This window comes from Ctenopharyngodon idella, chromosome 2 (genome assembly GCF_019924925.1).
Source record: "Ctenopharyngodon idella isolate HZGC_01 chromosome 2, HZGC01, whole genome shotgun sequence".
Lineage (NCBI taxonomy): Eukaryota > Metazoa > Chordata > Actinopteri > Cypriniformes > Xenocyprididae > Ctenopharyngodon > Ctenopharyngodon idella.
In genome coordinates this window covers 26,077,699-26,098,924 of record NC_067221.1, presented here as the reverse complement: position 1 = coordinate 26,098,924, position 21,226 = coordinate 26,077,699, and the positions used below count along the sequence as shown (strand labels likewise).

The window sequence follows — 21,226 nt, the reverse complement described above, 5'->3', positions numbered from 1 at the left end:
TCATTTGATAGATCTCCTTATTCTGAACAACTTTGCCTCAAGAACCAATGCTGTCAATCAAATTGTTCATTAAATATTCATGATTATATGAAAAACCTACTTTTGCGAACTAGTCCTAGGTTTTTCACCCGATCGGAACAAAACCAGTGCAGGACAATTCTCTGGACTCTCTAGATCGATAATTATCAAAAAAAGTTGAACTTTATTGTTTAGGTCGCTATAACAGGGTCATTTAGAAAATGGGTGTGGCAAAATATACTTAAAAGCCTGTAAATCCTAAACGAAAACTCGGAACTTCACGAAAATAGGTGAGCATATGCCACATGTGGTTCTAAATAAGCATAAATTTCGTGGAGATTGGGCAACAGTTATAGAAGTTATAACAGTTAGAATGATGAAAGATGAAAATGTTCCTATGATTATCAATGAAATCTCCATCAATCCAGGCAGCACCCGAATTTAAACGGCCGTAACTCCCGAGCCCTATCTCCGAGGACCTAGTGGAAGGGCTCGTTGGAAAGGCCTTTTCCCCGACTAGATTCGATTCAAGTTTGGTGCGATTTGGCCTGGGCGTTCTCGAGATATAAGCACAAAATATATGCATTTGATCAGGCGTAACTCCTGCCCCTGACCACTATCTACCCCCGCGATGGTCTCGTTCAACAGGGTCAGGATCTACCCTCTGAGTTTCAGAATTTTTCGATGTCCTGTTCCCGAGATATAAGCGAAAAACCAAATTCCCATTCATCATTCATTCATTCATTATTCTAGCGTTAGAAAGACATTTTCTTACCTATCATGTATTTCAAATATCTACAACAAAGTGTGTGTGTGTGTGTAATCATGTTTAGTGGAGTTAACATGGAAAATGTACAAAACCAAAAACAGACCATTTTTAAAATGAAAGTGAGCCAATGACTGGTCCTTTGCTGCCACCTGCTGGTTAAAGTAGTCATTTTGTCATACTACTCACTAATATTGTTCTATAATGCATATTGACTTGATCAAATCATTACAATCACATTTTGTCAAAATTCATCACTTAAATTCTGTTGAAGTATTAGTGACAATTGTGCCACATTATGTGTAATGTGAAACTTTAAGGAGACTTGCAGTAATTTCTTTACCCATCATTTACTTTGTCAATAAAATCGTTCATTCAAGAATATTTTCTTGAAAAACCTACTTTTGCATACTAGTCATAGGTTTTTTGCTCAATCTGAATAAAACCAATGCAGTACAATACTCTGGACTCTGTTGTTTAATAATGATCAAAAAAGTTGAACTTTTCCATTAGCAGATATAAAAGGGTCATTTCAAAATGTGGCCTTGACCAAGTGTCCCTAAAAGCCTATATCTCTTCAAAGAATGCTCAGATCTTTCTGAAAATAAGCAAGCACGTGTGACATGACTCTAAACAAGCAATTTCATGGTTCGGGACAATAGCTACCTCTAAAAATGTGTTGAATGACAATGTTCTTATGTTTGTAATGGCAATTTCCTGAATTTGTCATTTGCCACCAGATGGCAGTAGAAGGCCACTAATGTAGTTCAAGATTTCAAGGTTTTTTTCAAAGTTTTGTCATTTAATATCCCTTTTGTAAATCCTTATAATGTCATTACAAATCACATTTTGTCAAGGTTTACCACTTCATTTGTTTATTTGACGTACGTTTTTACAATAATATAACATTACAATTACATTGAGACCTGAAAATGATGATTTTTAAAGGGGAAACCTGGAATAAGCATTTTCTTACCTCATTATTGATTTCAAATATCCATATCTGCAACAAAATGTGTGTGTAGGCACGTTTAATTAATGGAGTGAACATGGAAAATGTACTTTAAACACAAAACAGACACTGTTTTGACACAGAATGAAAGTGAGCCAATAAGTGGTGTGTGTGTATGTGTAAGTATGTGTATTATTGTTTAAGCCTTTTCTGTCTCTGTGTTTGGTTTAGCATATATCATAGCTGTTCCTCTGTGATTTAAGTGGTGACATGCTTGCTAAATAAAGCTTTATATCTTTTTACGCATATGTGTTTATTAAAGGCCTTAAATGCTTGAACCTCGGTAAATGCTGCTTGCAGCTTTAATTATTATTTTATTTCTTCTTTGCTAAAACTGATCGGGCAGCCCAAACCGTAAGGCCTAGAGACTTGAAACTTTGTCAAATGGTTGTAGTCTTGCTTGCTACTCATATACCTGGAATCGTCAAAATCGGCCAATAGATGGCGCTACAGCGATCAAATGCGCAAAATGGCTCATAACTCCTAGACTGTTTGTCCCAGACTCAGGTGTCTTATATCATTGGAAAGCTGAGTCCATGATGAACAAAACTTGTATTGACCATTTTCATTTCCGCCTGGAAAAATTTTCCGCCATTTTGAATTTTGTCAAAAACCTACTTTTGCGAACTAGTCCTAGGTTTTTCGCCCGATCAGAACCAAACCAGTGCAGAAATGTTCTCTGGAGTCTGAATATCAATAATTATATAAAAAAAGTTTTGATTCACGGTCACTAAGGGGCGTAAAAATCTCCGTAATGGGAGGAGCCACTTTTACTAAAATGGCTATAACTCGAGAACGAAATGAGATATTTGCACCAAACTCTGTATAGATGTGTAGGGGCTAAATTTTTGGTCACTATAAAAAAAATCCTGTCGATTGGACACTAGGTGGCGCTATAATAATAAAAAAAAACCCAGTTATAACCACCTGACCGTTAGTCCAACTGACTTGAAATTTGGTATGCGGTGTCTTGGTCCAAGGGGGCATGATAGTCTATGAGGACATTGGCGTATCTCAAAAAACATGGCCGCCATCGGCCAATGAAGTTTGAGCACCTATTAGACAAGGTTAACGGAGGCCAGTCGGAATGAAACTCGGTGGGCATGTTCTACTCCTAGTCCTAGAGGTCTGTAAAAATTTTGAAAGAAATCGGCCACTAGTTGCCGCTAACGGGTTTTACGCCTCTGTAATCATGTGGTGTTTCACAATATGCATATCATTTGATAGATCTCCTTATTCTGAACAACTGCCTCAAGAACCAATGCTGTCAATCAAATCGTTCATTAATTATTCGCAAATATGTCAAAAACCTACTTTTGTTGAACTTTACCCTTTGGGTCGCTGTAACAGGGTCATTTAGAAAGTGGGCGTGGCTAAATATACCTAAAAGCCTAAAAAAACTCAGAACTTCACAAAAATTGGTGAGCACATGCAGCATATGACTCTAAACAAGCATGTCAATTTTTGTGTAGATCGGACCATAGGTGGCGCTATAACTGTTAAAAACATATGTTTTTAATGGTTTTGGATAAAACTTGTCAGGTTTCGGCTTATGGTTTGTGCAACGCTGCGATTTAGCGCTTAAAAAACTTTTGCGAATATCTTCGAAACCGTATCGAGACGAAACCAGCGTAGGAAACATGGAACCTAAGCTGATTAAATAAACCTGAAAGCCCAAATGTCAAAATTTTGATAGGAAGTGGCAAAAAAATCCAATCAAACATGTTTTTGGGTCATATTTTATGCTCTCATCTATATAAGTATCTATAACTTCAAAAGGAAATGAGATATTTTCACCAAAATTAACACGCATATGTATGGGCACACTCTGAGGACACCCAAAAAAAGTTGTGTAGATCGGGCAATAGGTGGCGCTATAACTGTCAAAAAACCTTTAAAAACCCTATTTTTCCTCACTAAATTGCCTCTATTGCCTGTAAACGGTCTTTTTCTATCTATGATCTAAGTGTTTACATGCTTGCTAAATAAAATATAATACCTTTTTATGTGCTTAAAGGCCTTAAATGCTTGAACCCCGGTAAATGCTGCTTGCAGCTTTAATTAGGGCCCGAGCACCAAAGTGCGAGGACCCTATTGGATTTCCTCCGTTTATTATTAGGGCCCAAGCCACTTAGGCGCAGGGCCCTATTGTTTTTCTAAGTATTATTGTTGTTATTATTATTATTATTATTATTTTTTTCATCATCCGGGTCATTCTGGGGGCCTTAACATGCTCAAAAACTCTTGAAAATTGGCACACGCATTGGAATCTGCGGCCATTAGGACGCCGCAGAGGCTGGTACCTGGGCGTGGCAAGGGGGCTCAACAGCGCCCCCTTGAAAGAAGTCCAAAAACTTGGTCCATATATCAAACACGCTTGCACGTATTAGTATGGATCTTGGTACACATATAGACCTCAACGGGCCTAACAACTTTCGTGCTGTAAGTTATACGCCACCCCAACAGGAAGTCGGCTATTACAGGTTGTTTGAAAAATGCAAGCTATGGAATTTGATATACTCCTCCTAGGCGATTAATCCGATCACCACCAAACTTGGTCAGCATGAAGTCAAGATATCGAGGATGTAAAATTGCCAGCGGATTTTTGATATCTCAAACGGTTTGGCCGTGGCGAGGCAAAAAATTTATGGCGAGAAAAGGGAATCAGGAAATGTGTTATAACTTATGCATACATTGATCGATGCATACATTGATTGAGTCCGATCACATGGATGTGACTATTGTGAGTCAAAGTTATAGCACCACCAACTGGCAACAGGAAGTGTGTCACTTTCAAAATGCTTTGAGATCACCCTCTTTTTTTTTTTTACCCGATTTGCTTCAAACTTCATCACAATAATGTCAAAACATGGCAGATGTGGACATGTGAATGTATTTGTGATATCTTAAATATTGTTGCCATGGCAACATGTCAAACTTTAATAATATTCTTTAGTGTTTTTGGGGCTCTTAACATGCTTCAAATTGCATGAAACTCGACACACACATCAATGTTGTCGACCAGTAGACATGGACAAAGCCTTAGAAATGGGCCTGGTGGAGGGGCTCAGTAGCGCCACCTTTTGACAAAAGTGGGGGGGGTTATTTTTACCTACAGTCACCAAACTCGGTACACATATTGTTCTCATTAAGCCGGACAACTTTCTAATTTACAGTCATTAGCTCCGACCAACAGGAAGTCAGATATTTTGGTTTGAATGTGGATTTTTCACTCACTCTCTCTCTCTCTCTCTCTCTCTCTGTCCTACCCCCCTACCCCCTCAGTCTCACTCTTTCTCTCTCTCTCTCTCTCTCTCTCTCTCTCTCTGTGTGTGTGTGTGTGATCATATGGGCACCAACTGCTGCAGTAAATGTGTATTCAAATGGATTTGTAATAGTCCTTTTATGTTTAACCATTTTAAATGCCTATTGCCCGCCGTGCACAGTTGCCGTGAAGCCACCAGTTATAGTCTTAGCGCCACCTGCTGTCAACAGGAAGTGACATGTTTAACACTGTTATGGTCTCCTGACAGCATTTTAAAATGTGCCAGCAAGTTCTAAACAGGCTAGCAACATGCTAGAAAAAATGTTAGCGAAACACTTAGCTAAGTGTGCTAAAGCATGCTATTAATACAGTGTAAGAGGAAGTTGCTTTAAGTCAGGCATGCAATGTCCAATCTACCCCAAACTAGTTATAGTTATAGCGCCACCTACTGGCAACAGGAAGTGACGTTTTTAACAGTATGATGCACTATTAGCAACATACTAAAATATGCAATTGACTACTAAACATGCTAGAAACATTCTAAATCATGCTAGCAACACCTAGCTGACTGCTAAAGCATGTTATTATCGTCATAAAAAAGGAAGTTATTGTAACTCAAGCATACAGTGTCCGATCTGCCCCAAACTGGCAACAGGAAATTTCATGCTTTACACTGTAATTCATTGTAATGGATTGTGCGGCGTGGCAATTTAGCGCTTAAAAAATGATTGCGAATATCTTCGAAACCGTTAGTCTGATCGAGATGAAACCACCGTAGGAAACACGGAACCTAAGCTGGTTAACTAAATGTCAAAGCCCAAATGTCAAAATTTTGATAGGAAGAGGCAAAAAAAAATCAAAACAAAGTCGTTCATGGGTCATTTTTTAGTGGGGAAGATCGCTCAATAGGTGGCGCTATAACTGTCAAAAAACCTTTAAAACCATATTTTTCACCATTAAATTGCCTGACACGGTCATTTTGTGCCATTAGATGGCAGCAGAAGGCCACTAAAATAACTCAAGGTTTCAAGGTTTTGTCATTTATAATCTCTTTAAACTATATAAATCCTTATAATAACATTATAAATCACATTTTGTCAAGGTTTACCACTTCAGTTGTTCATTGAGACCTGAAAATGATGATTTTTAAAGGGGAAACCTAGAATCTGCATTTTCTTACCTCATTATTGATTTCAAATATCCATTTCTGCAACAAAATGTGTGTGTAAGCACGTTTAATTAATGGAGTTAACATGTAAAATAAACCTTAGACAAAACAGACACTGTTAAAATGAAAGTGAGCCAATAAGAGGTCCTCTGCTGCCACTTGCTGTCTAAAATAGTAATTTTGTCATACTACCCACTAATATTGTGCTATAATTTATATTTAGACTTAATAAAATCATTATTTTAACATTTACTAACACTTTTTTTCTTAATGATTCTACATTTCAATTAGAGTATTACTTTTAACAGTTGTGCCACATTAATTAAAAGGAAACCTGAAATGATGTGTTACGTCCCAGGATGTATTATTTTGGTTGTAATTTATTATTATTTGTTTCACAGTGGTTCACAAAGGTGTGGGCGTGGTTGAATGCCCTGTGCCTGTGTTTTTTGCATGCTCTCTCTGTGTGTGCGTGTGTGTGTGTGTGTGTGTCTGTCTCTCTCTTTACTCCTCCTCAGGCCAAATCACCACCACCTTAGCTCGTTTGTGAGAGCGTGCCTGAGACTGGGAGTATATTGGGGAAGTACAGAGCTTGTTGGAGGAGACAAACTTCTCCCCTGCTCCAGATTAAATGTTGTTTGGTTATGTGTTTGCTTGTGACATTATGCAACATTAGTTGTGTGATAGCAGTGGCTAACAGAGTTTAGCAGTGGCTAACTATGCCTAGCGTTGACCTATGCTCAAAGAAAGTGTTGAAAGGTCTAACTTCACACTGAAAGTAGAGAAAGGTATTGTGTGCTTTTTCTTTATCTTGTTTGTGACTATTGTGAGTGTGTGTGTGTGTAAGCATGCTTCGTATGTATCAAGTATTATTGTTTCAACCTTTTCTTTCTGTGTGTTTGTTTTAGCATATCATAGCCGTTCCTCTATGAATTAAGTGGTTACATGCTTAATAAATAAGACAATTCCTTTTTATGCAAACGGCCTTAAATGCTTGAACCCCGATAAATGCTGCTAGCAGCTTTAATTAGGGGCCAAGCACCGAAGGTGCGGAGGCACCTATTGAAATCGTTAGATTTCTTCTTCTTCTTCTTCTTCTTCTTCTTCCGCTCTTGAGTCTATGGCAGCCCATAGAACCGTATAGTAAAAAGTTGTGAAATTTGGCACACTGATAGAGGACAGTCTGAACTGTGTCCATAGCCAATTTGGAGTCTCTAACTCAATCCCTCTAGCGCCACCAGCTGTCCAAATTTGCACTTCTGTTTATGCTAATAACTTTTGAACCATAAGGGTTAGAAACAAAATTCTTCCTCTGATTCCTTGGCTCAAGACGGTTCGAATGGACCATATGACGTCATTTTCCGTCATGAAAATTTTCCCGCCATTTTGATTTTTCCGAAAAACCTACTTTTTCGAACTCCTCCTAGGCCGTTAGTCTGATTATCATGAAAATTGAACCAGATCATCTTCAGACCATGATTGCAAAAAGTTATCAAAAGCTTTTTGATAGATCCATCCGTTCTCGAAAAGGGCACAAAGGAATTCGACGAAAAGCTCGCAAAATCAGACTTAAGGCTACTTCTCCAAAACGATTTATCATATTGTGACCAAACTTCGTACATGTCATCACAAGCATGACTTGAGGCAACATGCAGTGTTTCGGCGCAGTGCCACCTACTGGTCCAGAGATACGAAAAATGGCTATTTTTGCTAATAACTTCTGAATGGTTTGTCCAGAAATCATAAATGTGGTCACGTCAGATTCGGGGTATCATGCTGAGTCTTATGATATCCATTATTACCATATCAGCTATTTTGGCTGTCGGCCATTTTGAATTTTGTGCTAAAATGCTGTATTTTATGAACGCATTAGCATATCGTCACAAAAGTTGGTATGGGTCATCAGCGCGATGCCCTGAGGGAGCCTGAGAAGTTTCGCACCAGCGCCACCTAGTGGTAAAATCAAATATTCAAATGCTTATCACTACGGGTGTGGTCAGCTTATTTTCAAAAGAGTCATGACCTTAGACTCCTGAATCCCTGCTGAGTCCAACGATACCAAACATGTTAGGTTTCGACTTATAGTTTGTCCGATTTTCATGAAAATCAAATCAGATCATCTTCAGTCCATGCTGACAAAGTTATCAAAAGCATTCTGATAAACTCAAAGCAAAGAATTAGTCTTGATGCACAAATGACTCTAGAGGCTGTATCTCTGCAATGTTTTTTGACATATTAACACCAAACATTGCGATTGTCATTATCACCTCACTCTGACCATACCGCATGAATTTGGTCACAGCGCCACCTATTGGTCAAAAGTGATAAACCAGTAAATCTTTATTATTGACTGTATATATCATTTTTCAGCTCTTTTGCCTAAAATGATCTTAATAGGTCTTTAATTGCTCACTGTTGCAGTTGGTCTTCTTCTTCTTCTTCTTCTTCTTCTTCCGCTCTGGAAGTCTATGGCAGCCCATAGAACCGCTTGCGGGAAAGTTATGAAATTTGGCACACAGTTATAGGACAGTCTGACCTTTGTCCATAGCAAATTTGGAGTCTCTAACTCAATCCCTCTAGCGTCACCAGCTGTCCAAAGTTGCACTCATGTTTATGTTAATAACTTTTGAACCATAAGGGTGCGGCGTGGTGATTAAGTGCTTAAAAAATGATTGCGAATATCTTTGAAACTGTTAGTCCGATCGAGACGAAACCAGCGTAGGAAACACGGAACCTAAGCTGGTTAACTATATGTCAAAGCCCAAATGTCAAAATTTTGATAGGAAGTGGCAAAAAAATCAAAACAAAGTCGTCCATGGGTCATTGTTTATGATCTCTTACATGTAAATGTCTATAACTCCAAAATGAAATGAGATATTTGCACTAAATTTGACACACACATATATGGGGTCACCCTGAGGACACATAAAAAAAATTGGTGGGATTGTGCCTCTTGGTGGCGCTATAATTGAACAAAACATGAAATTTACATTAACTACAATACAGTATTATGCTATATTATACGAATGCATTGATGTACCATTACGAAACTCAGGATGTGGCATCGGCATCATGCTCTGAAGGTACACAATAGGTTTTGAGACAGCACCTCCTTGTGGTCAAATTTTATAACGAAATATCTAAAAAATGCTAATAGCTTTATATAAATGTGGCCTATTGTAATGAGACTGGTCTTATTAGATTCCATGGGTCATGCTGAGAACATTGATGCCAATTTTGCCATAGTCAGCATAACTAAGTCTCCACTATTTTGATTTTCTTTAAAATCACACTTTTTTTAAACTCCTCCTAGACCATTGGTCCAATTTTCACCAAAATTGAATCGTATCATCTTCAGACCATGCCAGCAAAAACTTATGGATTTCATGTTGATAGACATAATCATTTTCCTATACTGCAGCAACGAATTAGAGGCATGATTCCAAAATCACTGTTCAGTCTGTATCTCTGCAATGCTTTGACATATTGACACCAAACTTTGCAAGTGTCATTGTCACCTCACTCTGACCATACCACATTAATTTGGTCACAGCGCCACCTATTGGTCGAAAGTGATGAACCAGTAAATCCTCATTTTTTATCATTTTTCAGCTCTTTTGCCTAAAATGATCTTAATAGGTCTTTAATTGCTCACTGTTGCAGTTGGTCTGATGCTCACAGCCATGTTGGCTGGCTTATTGTGCCGTTTTTGTGCTTGGCCCCGTAATTGCTGCTTGCAGCTATATTTATTATTATTATTCTAGTCTATGGCAGCCCATAGAACCGTATGGTAAAAAGTTGTGAAATTTGGCACACTGATAGAGGACAGTCTGAACTGTGTCCATAGCTAATTTGGAGTCTCTAACTCAATCCCTCTAGCGCCACCAGCTGTCCAATGTTTCACTTCTGTTTATGCTAATAACCTTTGAACCATAAGGGTTAGAAACCCTATTGTAATTTTAAGGATTTTTATTATTATTATTCCGCCATAAAACGCATCAGGCAGCCCAAACCGTAAGGCCTAGAGACTTGAAACTTTGTCAGATGGTAGTAGTCTTGCTCGCTACTCAGATACCCTTACTCGTCCCAATCGGCCAATAGGTGGCGCTACAGCAAGCAAAAATGCAAAATCGCTCATAACTCCTAGACCGTTTGTCCTAGAATCAAGTGTCTTAAATCATTAGAATCCTTGGCTCAAATCGGGAAATACATGTTTCAGCGATTTCATTTCTGCCTAGAAAAATTTTCAGCCATTCTGAATTTTGTCCAAAACCTATTTTTAGCGAACTATTTCTAGGTTTTTCGCCCGATCGAAACCAAACCAGTGCAGGAGTCTGAATATCAAAAGTTATCAAAAAAAAGTTGAAATTTTGTTTCACGGTCGCTAAGGGGTGCCAAAACGTACGATCAGGGCGGAGCCATTTTTACTAAAATGGCTTTAACTCGAGAACGAAATGAGATATTTGCACCAAACTCGGAACACATGTGTACGGGCTCAATCTTTGGTCACGCTAAAAAAATTGCGTCGATTGGGCACTAGTTGGTGCTATAACACGAAAAAAACATGAAAACAGCTGTAACTATGCAACCGTTTTGCCGAATGACTTGAAACTTGGCATGCAGTGTCTTGGTCCAAGGGGGCATGATCATCTATGAGGACTTACTATGAGGGTATCTCAAAAAACATGGCCGCCATTGGCCAATGAAGTTTGAGCACCTATTAGACAAGGTTAACGGAGGCCGATCGGAGCCAAACTCGGTGGACATGTTCGATTCATGGTCCTAGAAGACTGCAAGAATTTTGAAAGAAATCGGCCACTAGTTGGCGCTAACGAGTTTTATGCCTCAGTAGTCACGTGGTGTTTCACAAATCCACACAATATGCATATCATTTGATAGATCTCCTCATGCTGAACAACTTTGCCTCAAGAACCAATGCTGTCAATCAAACCGTTCATTAATTATTCGAGAATATTTGAAAAACCTACTTTTGCGAAGTAGTCCTAGGTTTTTCACCCAATCAGAATAAAACCAGTGCTGGACAATTCTCTGGACTCTCTAGATCAATAATTATCAAAAAAAAAGTTGAACTTTGCCCATTGGCTCACTATAAAATTGTCATTTAGAAAGTGGGCTTGGCTATATATACCCAAAAGTCTATAAAACCTAAACGAAAACTCAGAACTTCACAAAAATTGGTGAGCACATGCAGGATATATCTCTAGAGATGCACACCAATTTTTATGGAGACTGGACCATAGGTGGCGCTATAACTGTTAGAAAACTTTAAAAAACTTGTGTTTTTAATGCTTTTGGGTGAAAATGTATATAACTCAGGGTGTGATTGACTTATTTTCACGGGAGTTATGTCTTTAGACTCCTGAATCCTTGCCGAGTCCAATGATACCAGACTTGCCAGTTTCGGCTAATGGTTTGTGCCACGTTGTGATTTAGCGCTTTAAAAACTTTTGCGAATATCTTCGAAACCGTTCGTCCGATCGAGACGAAACCACTGTAGGAAACACGGAACCTAAGTTGGTTTACTATATGTTTAAGCCCAAATGTCAATTTTGATAGGAAGTGGCAAAAAAATCCAATCAAAGTCTTTCATGGTCATTTTTTATGCTCTCATATATATAAGTGTCTATAACTTCAAAACGAAATGAGATATTTTCACCAAAATTGGCACACATATGTATGGACACACTCTGAGGACCCCCCCCCCCCCCCCCCCCAAAAAAAATGGTGGAGATCGGGCAATAGGTGGCGCTATAACTGTCAAAAAACCTTTAAAACCATATTTTTCTATATTGAATTGCCTGACACTGTCATTTTGTGCCACCAGATGGCAGCAGAAGGCCACTAATATAATTCAAGGTTTCAATGTTTTGTTATTTATAATCCCTTTAAACTATATAAATCCTTGTAATAACATTACAAATCACATTTTGTCAAGGTTTACAACTTAATTTGTTCATGTGATGTATGTCTTTGCAGTAAGACAACTTTACAATTACATTGTGACCTGAAAATGATGATTTTTTTTGTTTGTGTGTGTTTGTCTGTGTGTAAGCATGCTTCGTTTGTATAAAGTATTATTGTTTAAACCTTTTCTTTCTGTGTTTGTTGTAGCATATATGATTTCAGTGGTTACATGCTTGTTAAATAAGACAATTCCTTTTTATGCAAACGGCCTTAAATGCTTGAACCCCGATAAATGCTGCTCGCAGCTTTAATTACGACGAACAAAACGTATATCCCTGATTTCATTTCCGGTATGCAAATTCTTCCGCCATTTTGAATTTCGTTCATTAATTATTCGCAAATATGTGAAAAATCTACTTTTGCGAACTAGTCCTAGGTTTTCGCCCGATCGGAACCAAACCAGTGCTGTACAATTCACCAAAATTAACACACATATGTATGGGCACGCTCTGAGGACACCCAAAAAAAGTGGTGGAGATAGGGCAATAGGTGGTGCTATAACTGTCAAAAAACCTTTAAAAAACATATTTTTCCTTAATAGATTGCTTCTATTGGCTGTAAATAGTCTTTTCCATCTATGATCTAAGTGTTTACATGCTTGCTAAAAAAAATATAATACCTTTTTATGTGCTTAAAGGCCTTAAATGCTTGAACGCTGGTAAATGCTGCTTGCAGCTTTAATTATTATTACTATTATTTGAAGAAGTACCCTTTACTGTGCAATAGTAATATATTTCTGTTATAATTTCTTCAAGTTAAAGCTTTGAGACCTTTGAGTTTCTGTGTGTATTCACCTTACACCATGTCTACACCAGACACGAGAGGTGCGAAGTGACAAATAGAACCCATTATAATCAGTTATGCTGTCTACACTGGATGCAGTGCGGCATGATGCAACAAATCCCAGATAGTAAACTGATTCCCTGTTCTATTTCTGGCATCTTTGAATATCTAATAAACATTTAATTTTACAAACCTTGCAGGCTTAGTCGATTCCATTTACTGTGTGCTTTATGTAAAATTAGTGTTACCTTGTCTTTATTTGAAAATATATGATTCCCAGTACGCGCAAACTAACCGAATTACTGAGTGCTCTGTTGGTTACAGTGTTTACTTCATTTTATCTATGAAAAAACAAAACAAAAAAAACAATATCGGTTGACCACTAGTAGTAGACGAAACTGCGTTGCTAATTCACACAGACACACAAAGCTCATTCACACAGACAAACTTTAGATTTCAATAGCAGTCAATTTCGTATAGTCCATTTCACTCGTTTCTCCCATAGTGATTTAAAAAAGTCTTTGTTATAGGTGTGTATAGTTTTTACTTCCGGACTGTTGAATGTGAATGTGAGGAGACTTCCGATTCATTTGCCACTGTAGGTAAATAGCTGGAAGAAGTGACAAAATGCTGTAAATGGTTGCGCTACAAACCAGTGTGTTTATGGTTACGGTAATAAATTAAAATAATATGATAAGTAACAGTTTGAAATATCAAGCAGCATAATGGACTGTTTTTGTACAGCTAAAATAACTGGAAGTGGATGAGACCAAAAGCCTCGACACATTCAAGTTACAATGGTCGTGCCTGGTCTGACGTTAAAAAACAAGGTGGATAGAGAATGTGAAGATACGTCACGCCGCGTTGCATGCTGGGACGGTGGCGCCATATTGTGAGGATCACTTGCTGCTGCTGCTGATACTAAAATTGATACTGATACCTTATTGTTTGTTTTGTTTGTTTAAATCATTGAAATCATGAGGGAGAAAGAAAAAGAGAAGGGACCCTACCCGGAAAAAATAAATGCCAAGCAATAGTATTTGGACAAATTAAAAACTATAAACATCACAGATCCATAACTGATGAACTACACAGTTATTGAACTGAACTCAACCAACATTGAACTTAATATTGACCGTATTGCATTCTGTAGAGTTGCTTTACAGCAGAATTTGTCCCTTATTTGATTAAGTTTACATTATTGATCGTTATTTTCCTGTTAATTACTGTGAAGCTGATTCAAAACTGTATTGTATAAAGTGCTATAAATAAAGGTCATCATTTGTGATCATTCTGTGAACTTGATTTCTGTGAACTGCAGGAGGGAGAAATGCCCATTCAGGAGCTCTTGAGCCTCTATGGTTATGGAGGCAGTGGATCACCTGAGGAAGAGGAGGAGGAAGATGAGGACGAGGATGCGGATGGAGATGAGGAGGAAGATGATGATGGAGAGGATATGGATAATGATGAAAGCAGCAGAAGCACTGGAGAATTAAAGAAGAGCAAGGTCTGTCCCATAAGAATATCCAATTTTACATATCACTCAAATGTCAGTGTTTAGTAACATTATAATGTTGTTGAGCTCAGGATGCATACACAGCAAAAACAACTTGAATTTCAATTTAACTGGGCTCCCACAGTCCTGGAAAACTTGGAGACCTGATTTCTATGTCTGAAAACTTCATAGAAAAGTATGGCTAGAAATTACTATTTGTGAATCTGATCTCTAAGGACCTGTTTACACCTGGTCACTTCATGCATTTTTACTGATTGGATAGTTAAGCAACAGATATGAGCTGCATTTGATTTATCATCAGCTAATTTCAAAATCAAAGACCGCGACTGGAGAGAGAGCGGCACCAGCACTGGTACGATAGTTTAGTCTCACTACTTTTAATGAAGATGACTGTGTGTACAGCTTCAGGACTATGGGATTAAATTCTCGCCTAAAGTATTGCGGTCACGGATCAAAAAATAAGCATGAATCAAAAATTTAAAAACACATTGTAGCGTTGCCACATAAAGGGAAGCTTATTTATAGTATCAATTGCCAATAATAATGCATTGACTATTATATGTTAATAGCTTTCCCCTGTGTACTGTTTTTCTCCCTTATATGTTGTCTGTGTTTGACCCTGATTTATATTCCCGCAAGATTATGCTTGCGCTCTGTCATCATGTGGCTTTACGTCATCCTTGCGGGATGTTTACAATGTTTTTTTCCTATATAAGGAACCGGCATGTCTGCGTTTCACAGCGCTTGTTTTCATTCATAAATATAATTTGTTTCTTTCATCTGCTTCTCATCCCGACTGTTTTTTGGAGAGTTGATTTTTCACTGTCTCTTTGTGGAGAATATTGCCTTTTTTTTTGCAAGGATTACTCACTCCAGAGGACTTTAAACAGTTGGACTGCACCTGAAGGATACTGCTCTTGGACTTGCTATATTCCCGATGAGACTGATCCTATCTATAATTTTTTTTTTTTACGCGCTGGACTCAAGATACTTTTCACACACACATACATTTTTCGCTTGGGATTTCTTAAAGGGTTAGTTCACCCAAAAATGAAAATTCTGTCATTAATTACTCACCCTCGTGCCGTTTTACACCCGTAAGACCTTCGTTGATCTTCGGAACACAAATTAAGATATTTTTGTTTAAATCCGATGGCTCCGTGAGGCCTGCATAGGGAGCAATGACATTTCCTCTCTCAAGATCCATAAAGGTACTAAAAACATATTTAAATCAGTTCATGTGAGTATAATGGTTCAATATTAATATTATAAAGCGATGAGAATATTTTTGGTACGCCAAAAAAAAACATCTGTTTACACCTGGTCACTTCATGCATTTTTACTGATTGGATGGTTATCTGATTTGATAATACAGTTCCATTTACACTTGGCCAAACCGAATATAAATCTGATCTTCAATTCCTGTGCTATATGCAGATTTAACGTCTTTCAAATTCACGTCAACGAAAGCAACAGATATGAGCATTTTATTTATCATCAGCTAATTTCAAGATCAAAGAACGCGACTGGAGAGAAAGCGGCACTAGCACTGGTACGTTAATTTAGTCTCACTAATTTTAATGAAGATGACTGTGTGTTGAGCTATAACATGGCAACACGCTCTGACATGTTTATTTTTTTACCATTTTGGGAGGAGGATGTGGCTTTAACAACTAGATGCATTTACACTTGTCCGGTTTCGTTTGGAATGCATCTCAAACCACCTCCTGAAGTGATTTGAGTGATCGGCTTTAAAATTCATCTCAAAAGCATTTCAGAGGGCATTTAGACCTGGTCTTTTCAAGATCGGATAGCTATCCAATCAGAGAAAATGCATAAAGTGAAAAAAAAAAAAAAAAAAAAAGTAGGTGTACACAGGCCTTAAAAACTGACTTAAAAGGCATAACTGGAAAAGTCAGGACAAGTCAACCTTTATTTAACACATTTATAAGAACAGAAGGTGACCCAAAGTATATCATATTTTAGCATATTGTAAAAAAAAAAAATGTTTATAATGATTTAAAAACTGCTATTGATGGTGCTGATTTCACATGGTAAGGAAGACAATTCCAGAGTGTCAACCACAGAAAATGCTTAGACAGTAGGGTACACTCAACAGTAATTGAGCGCAAGACCTGAGCACTCTTACGGGAGAGTAAGGGTGAAGAGGGTCAAGAAAATGTTGGGGTGCTACACCTGATAGGGCAAAAAGAATCATTTTAAAATCAACCGTAAACTTCACAGGAAGCCTGTGTAGAGACACCATTACAAGCGTAATGTGGTCACTATTTCTTGACCTGGTTAAAAGCTCGGCTACAATGTTTTGGACTAGCTGCAGGCATGATAATGCATCATGGATATTAATACAAATCTGCTGCAGTGCATTCGTTATCCTTTTATTTATATACTTCTGTGATCACTACCAGATTTTAAAAAATGGAACTTGCATCGCTTCTATCCAACACTATTTTAGCAGGATGTTTAAAGGGTTAGTTACTCACCCTCATGTCGTCCCAAACCCGTAAGACCTTTGTTCTTCTTTGGAACACAAAATAAGATATTTTTGATGAAATCTGAGGGTTTCTGATACACACATAGGCAGCAACATCATTGCATTGTTTGAGGTCCAGAACAGGTTTAAAGACATCGGTAAAATTGTCCATGTGACTGCAGTGGTTCAACCTTAATGTTATGAAGCGACGAGAATACTTTTTTGTGCGCCAAAAAAAACAAAAACAAAAAATGGCGACTTTATTTAACAAAAGATGCAATGACGTTGCAGCCCATGTGTGGTTCAGAAACCCTCAGATTTCAACAAAAATATCTTAATTTGTGTTCCGAAGATGAACGAAGGTCTTTCTGGTTTGGGATGACATGAGGGTGAGTACTTAATGACAGAAATTTCATTTTTGGGTGAACTAACCCTTTAACACCTACATTTAGAAAACTGTCTTCACAGGCTTTTAGCAGACGGTTCTGTTGATTTTTCACAGATGTGAAGAAACACAGACAGTGTATGCATTTTCTGTCCATTTATTACTCTACTGAACTATACTTGGAATTAGGTATGTTAAATGGTTACGTTAATTTAGTGCTGATTAATCGTTTTCAGCACAGTTGATTTTCAAGTTTGCTTGTTAAAGGTAAGGTAGGCAATTTTCGAAGAGGCTAGCAATAGCAAGCTAGTTTTGAAAGCATAAGATCCCACCCGCCCTTCAGCGCACTCTCCAAAGCCGCGTCTCCTTCAAAACACGTGTTAAACTACCTCATGTCTCAAAGTACATAACACTACAATAATAATGAACATACACAACTTAAAGGGCACTGACCTGTACCACCTGACTACTGCAGATTCTTTTCAGCATTGATAGTGTTGCCATTGAAACATAAATTAGAGTCAAAAACTGCTCAGAGTATATCTGAATACATCATGGATTTCCATCTCTACCAATTTCACTGCAAAAATTGTGGTAGTGTGTAAGTACAATACAAAAACAACTATAAAAACTATTATGCTAACTAAAAAGTTTTAATAATCATTCTGATTCCATGAGAATAGGGAAGTCCACACCACAACTTTACATTTTTTTTATGATTGCTTACACACTAAAATTTAAAATAACACACAGTTACTGAAACCTTACACTCAAGGAGCAAAACCTCAGCCCAGATCTGCACAACTATAAGCACATTCACAGCTTCACACTTTTTGCAAAACACTAAACACACTTCTCTACATTAGACACAGAAATCTAACATAATGTCACTTCATTGCCATTTCAAGACACTGCTTTCCAAAATACCACCCCTATAAACCAATTGATCAAACATGGCCATCAGGTCTGCAGACACTTGGGTGCTTAACTGTAAACTCAACAATCAGGTGCAAGTACTATAAAAAGGCAAAAGGTGAGTTTATGTATATAGCTTTTTTTACAATGCAGATTGTGTCAAAGCAGCTTTACAGTGATTAATAGTATATAATTTTGGCTGCACAGCAGCTCTTAAAGAAAATGCTGTCAATGTAGGCTGATGCAAAGCACTGTTGAATATCAAATGTCAAATGTCAAGTGTCCCCAACTAAGCAAGCCAAAGGCGACAGCAGCAAGGAACCCAAACTCCAACAGGTGACATCAGGTGGCAAATAGGTGTTTAAATGGAGGAAAAAACCTTGGGAGAAACCAGGCTTAGTCGGGGGGCCAGTTCTCCTCTGGCAAACAGTGCTTTGTTACGATTCAGGTAGCTATCATAAGCCTGATAGGATCGCAACATTCAAAGTATTTATTCCAGTTCAATCCAGTTCAATCCATCGTATTCATCACGCCGGTATGGATGGTTTGTTGAGGAACTGTGCCACTGGCTGTCGTGTCGATGAGGCCTTCACAATGGATGATCTAGTTGACTCAATCTCTGCTGACACTTCAGGGGTGCGTTGTGGTCGTGTCAAGGCGTAGGTCCTCAATCTCACTTGGATACGGCCTGGATCCGGTTGACTCGGGATAAACAGAAAGACTAATATTAGCGTAGATGCCATTCTTCTTCTGATGTAATGAGTACATCTGGTGTTATAGGAAGTGTTCCCGGTTCCGGCTGAATGTTGCAGTAAGAAGAAGAGGGAGAAACATCATTGGCCACAGAGCTATTTTGAATGTCCCGGGCCAACGTGGTGGTAACATCACAATATATGTTGCAATCACACAGAATTGGGTCCTCCACCAGCATGCCAACTTAGGCCCTTACAACACATCCCACATATTCACATTTTAGACAGACTACACAAAATCGTCAAAGCAGAAGACCAAATGGATGCAGAGCAGATGAGGACAATGTATATTTCCACCTATCTGCTCTGGTCCAAAACTGGTTTTATAAGCATCCACAATTTTCACTCCAATACCTCCCACCATACTGTCACTTCCTTAAAACCAATGAGGAGTTGTGTTTTTTTTTTTTTTTTTTTTTTTTTTTTGGCATGGCGGTGGAAGGTTTACGATCTCCAGCCCTATATCAGGTTAGCCCTCGTTCAAGTCATGGAGGAGGCCTGTGACCTAATTGATGCAGGGTCTGTGCAAGGATGGATTCACAATTCAAGAAGATTCTTCCCTCACTGTCTTACGAGAGAGGACATCGCCTGTGATGTGGATGAAGTGCTATGGCCAGATCCAGCTAGGCGCAGAGATGATGCTTAGGTGTTTTTTCTATTTATTTATTTATTTATTTTTTTTTTCATTTAAAATCATGCTTTTGTTTTGTCTCCACAAATGTTTTTGTGTACTATATTGTATTTAGAATATGTTCTGATTTTCAGTGCAAAATGCAAGGCATGGATGTATTGAATGGTTTTTACGATTTTGTGAGAAATAAATATTTTCATCAATGTACAGTACTGGACTTGTGTGTGTGTGTGTGTTTTGTCAATATATTCATGTACTTTACTCTAACACTATCTCTGAAAAAAATCAAATCCAGACTATATCATTAGAAAAGTATAAATGTTACAAGTGTTTAAGATTGAGCACAGCAGTGTGTAAACGAATCAAACAGAATCAGAATGTATGAACCATGTGTGTTCCATAAGGTGACAAAGTTGGGTTTTGTTAATGTAAAGTTTTGAATGAAGTGTTTCATTTTGCAAAAGAACTGAGGTGTTCTGCTACTTGTGTGTGTGGATCCCTGAATTGTGTGTAGTGTTTTGACAAAATGAGCCTTGTTTTTAAAATTGTGCTTAAGCAATCGTAAAAAACTGTAACAATAATGCCACAGAGGAACGATATCTTTAGAATTAATTTCAGAATGATTCTTCCAGCTGATGAACGATAAAAACCTTGACAGCTAATAAGAATTTACCTTGAGCTTAATCGTTTGAAGTTTTTACATAACTGTTGCGCACAATTAAAATAAACAGAATGTTATCGTGCATTGGTAATATATTTATCATTATAGTTTTTTTATTGATAATGTTTTTGGTGTGAACAATTATCCTGAAAGCAATATCAAATCTCACCAATCCTATTGGCCGGCAACAGCCTATGATGTCATCATAGATGCGACCCGGAAGTATAAAGGAGCACTAGAGAAGCAGTCAGTCTTGTTCCCTGTTCTCAGGGAACCATGGATACATGCGTAACCTGAGACGTTCCCTTTTGAAAGGGAACTCTACTCTGCGTTGACCACATATGGGGAACGATATACCCACGCCGCCATGCTTGAGGAGAGTGCATGCCAAGATGGCTAGACAAACGTCCAGCAGTTTCGAGAGAAACTCTAGATAGCAACTCACCCTCGGGTCACACAAAGGCTGTCAGTGACAGCATTCCCTATGGTCAACAGCCCAAGCTGAACCTCAAATAGGCCTTCCGAAGAAAGCCTACCAAGGCCGCTCAAAGGCTTCTGGGACCAATCTTCCGCAGAAAGAAGGTCCCTTAAAGGGAATTTGGCCAAGGAACTGAAGGGAACCCCAGCCAGTCACTAGAAGGGGGACATAGTCACCCCCAATGCCACCAGGGAGGCCGACCTAATCTGACATAGGACAAAGTCAGTCTTGGCCAACCCTGTCTGAATACAGAGTCTCAACAAATGCATTCTTCAGAGAAGACAGCAAGTAAGAGCGACTGCAAAAGGCATTAAGCAACTCAAACCTGCGCGTAGAGACGGGCATCCTGGAGAGCAGAACTCAGCTGAGTGCTATGAACCCTCTTATTGAGGGGAGTATA

At 38.3% G+C, this 21,226-nt stretch overlaps 2 protein-coding genes across 10 annotated transcripts in view; one reads left to right on the top strand and one right to left on the bottom strand.

Moving 5' to 3' along the window:
• The window catches only part of mier1b (mesoderm induction early response 1b, transcriptional regulator), a 217,831-nt gene that overhangs the window by 11,739 nt on the left and 184,866 nt on the right, over positions 1-21,226 (top strand). For 7 of the 8 annotated variants that reach the window (XR_007927104.1, XR_007927106.1, XR_007927103.1 and 4 more), the window contains exon 4: positions 14,319-14,504. The exons of the other annotated variant lie outside the window; for it this stretch is intronic. Coding sequence is in view for 3 of the 7 variants with exons in the window: in XM_051877343.1 (XP_051733303.1) it covers positions 14,319-14,504 (186 nt within the window). In the remaining 4 variants the exon portion in view is untranslated. The remainder of the gene's footprint in view (positions 1-14,318; positions 14,505-21,226) is intronic. 8 annotated transcript variants of the gene reach the window in all.
• The window catches only part of LOC127503500 (uncharacterized protein K02A2.6-like), a 362,965-nt gene that overhangs the window by 157,512 nt on the left and 184,227 nt on the right, over positions 1-21,226 (bottom strand). The gene's annotated exons all lie outside the window — the stretch shown is intronic.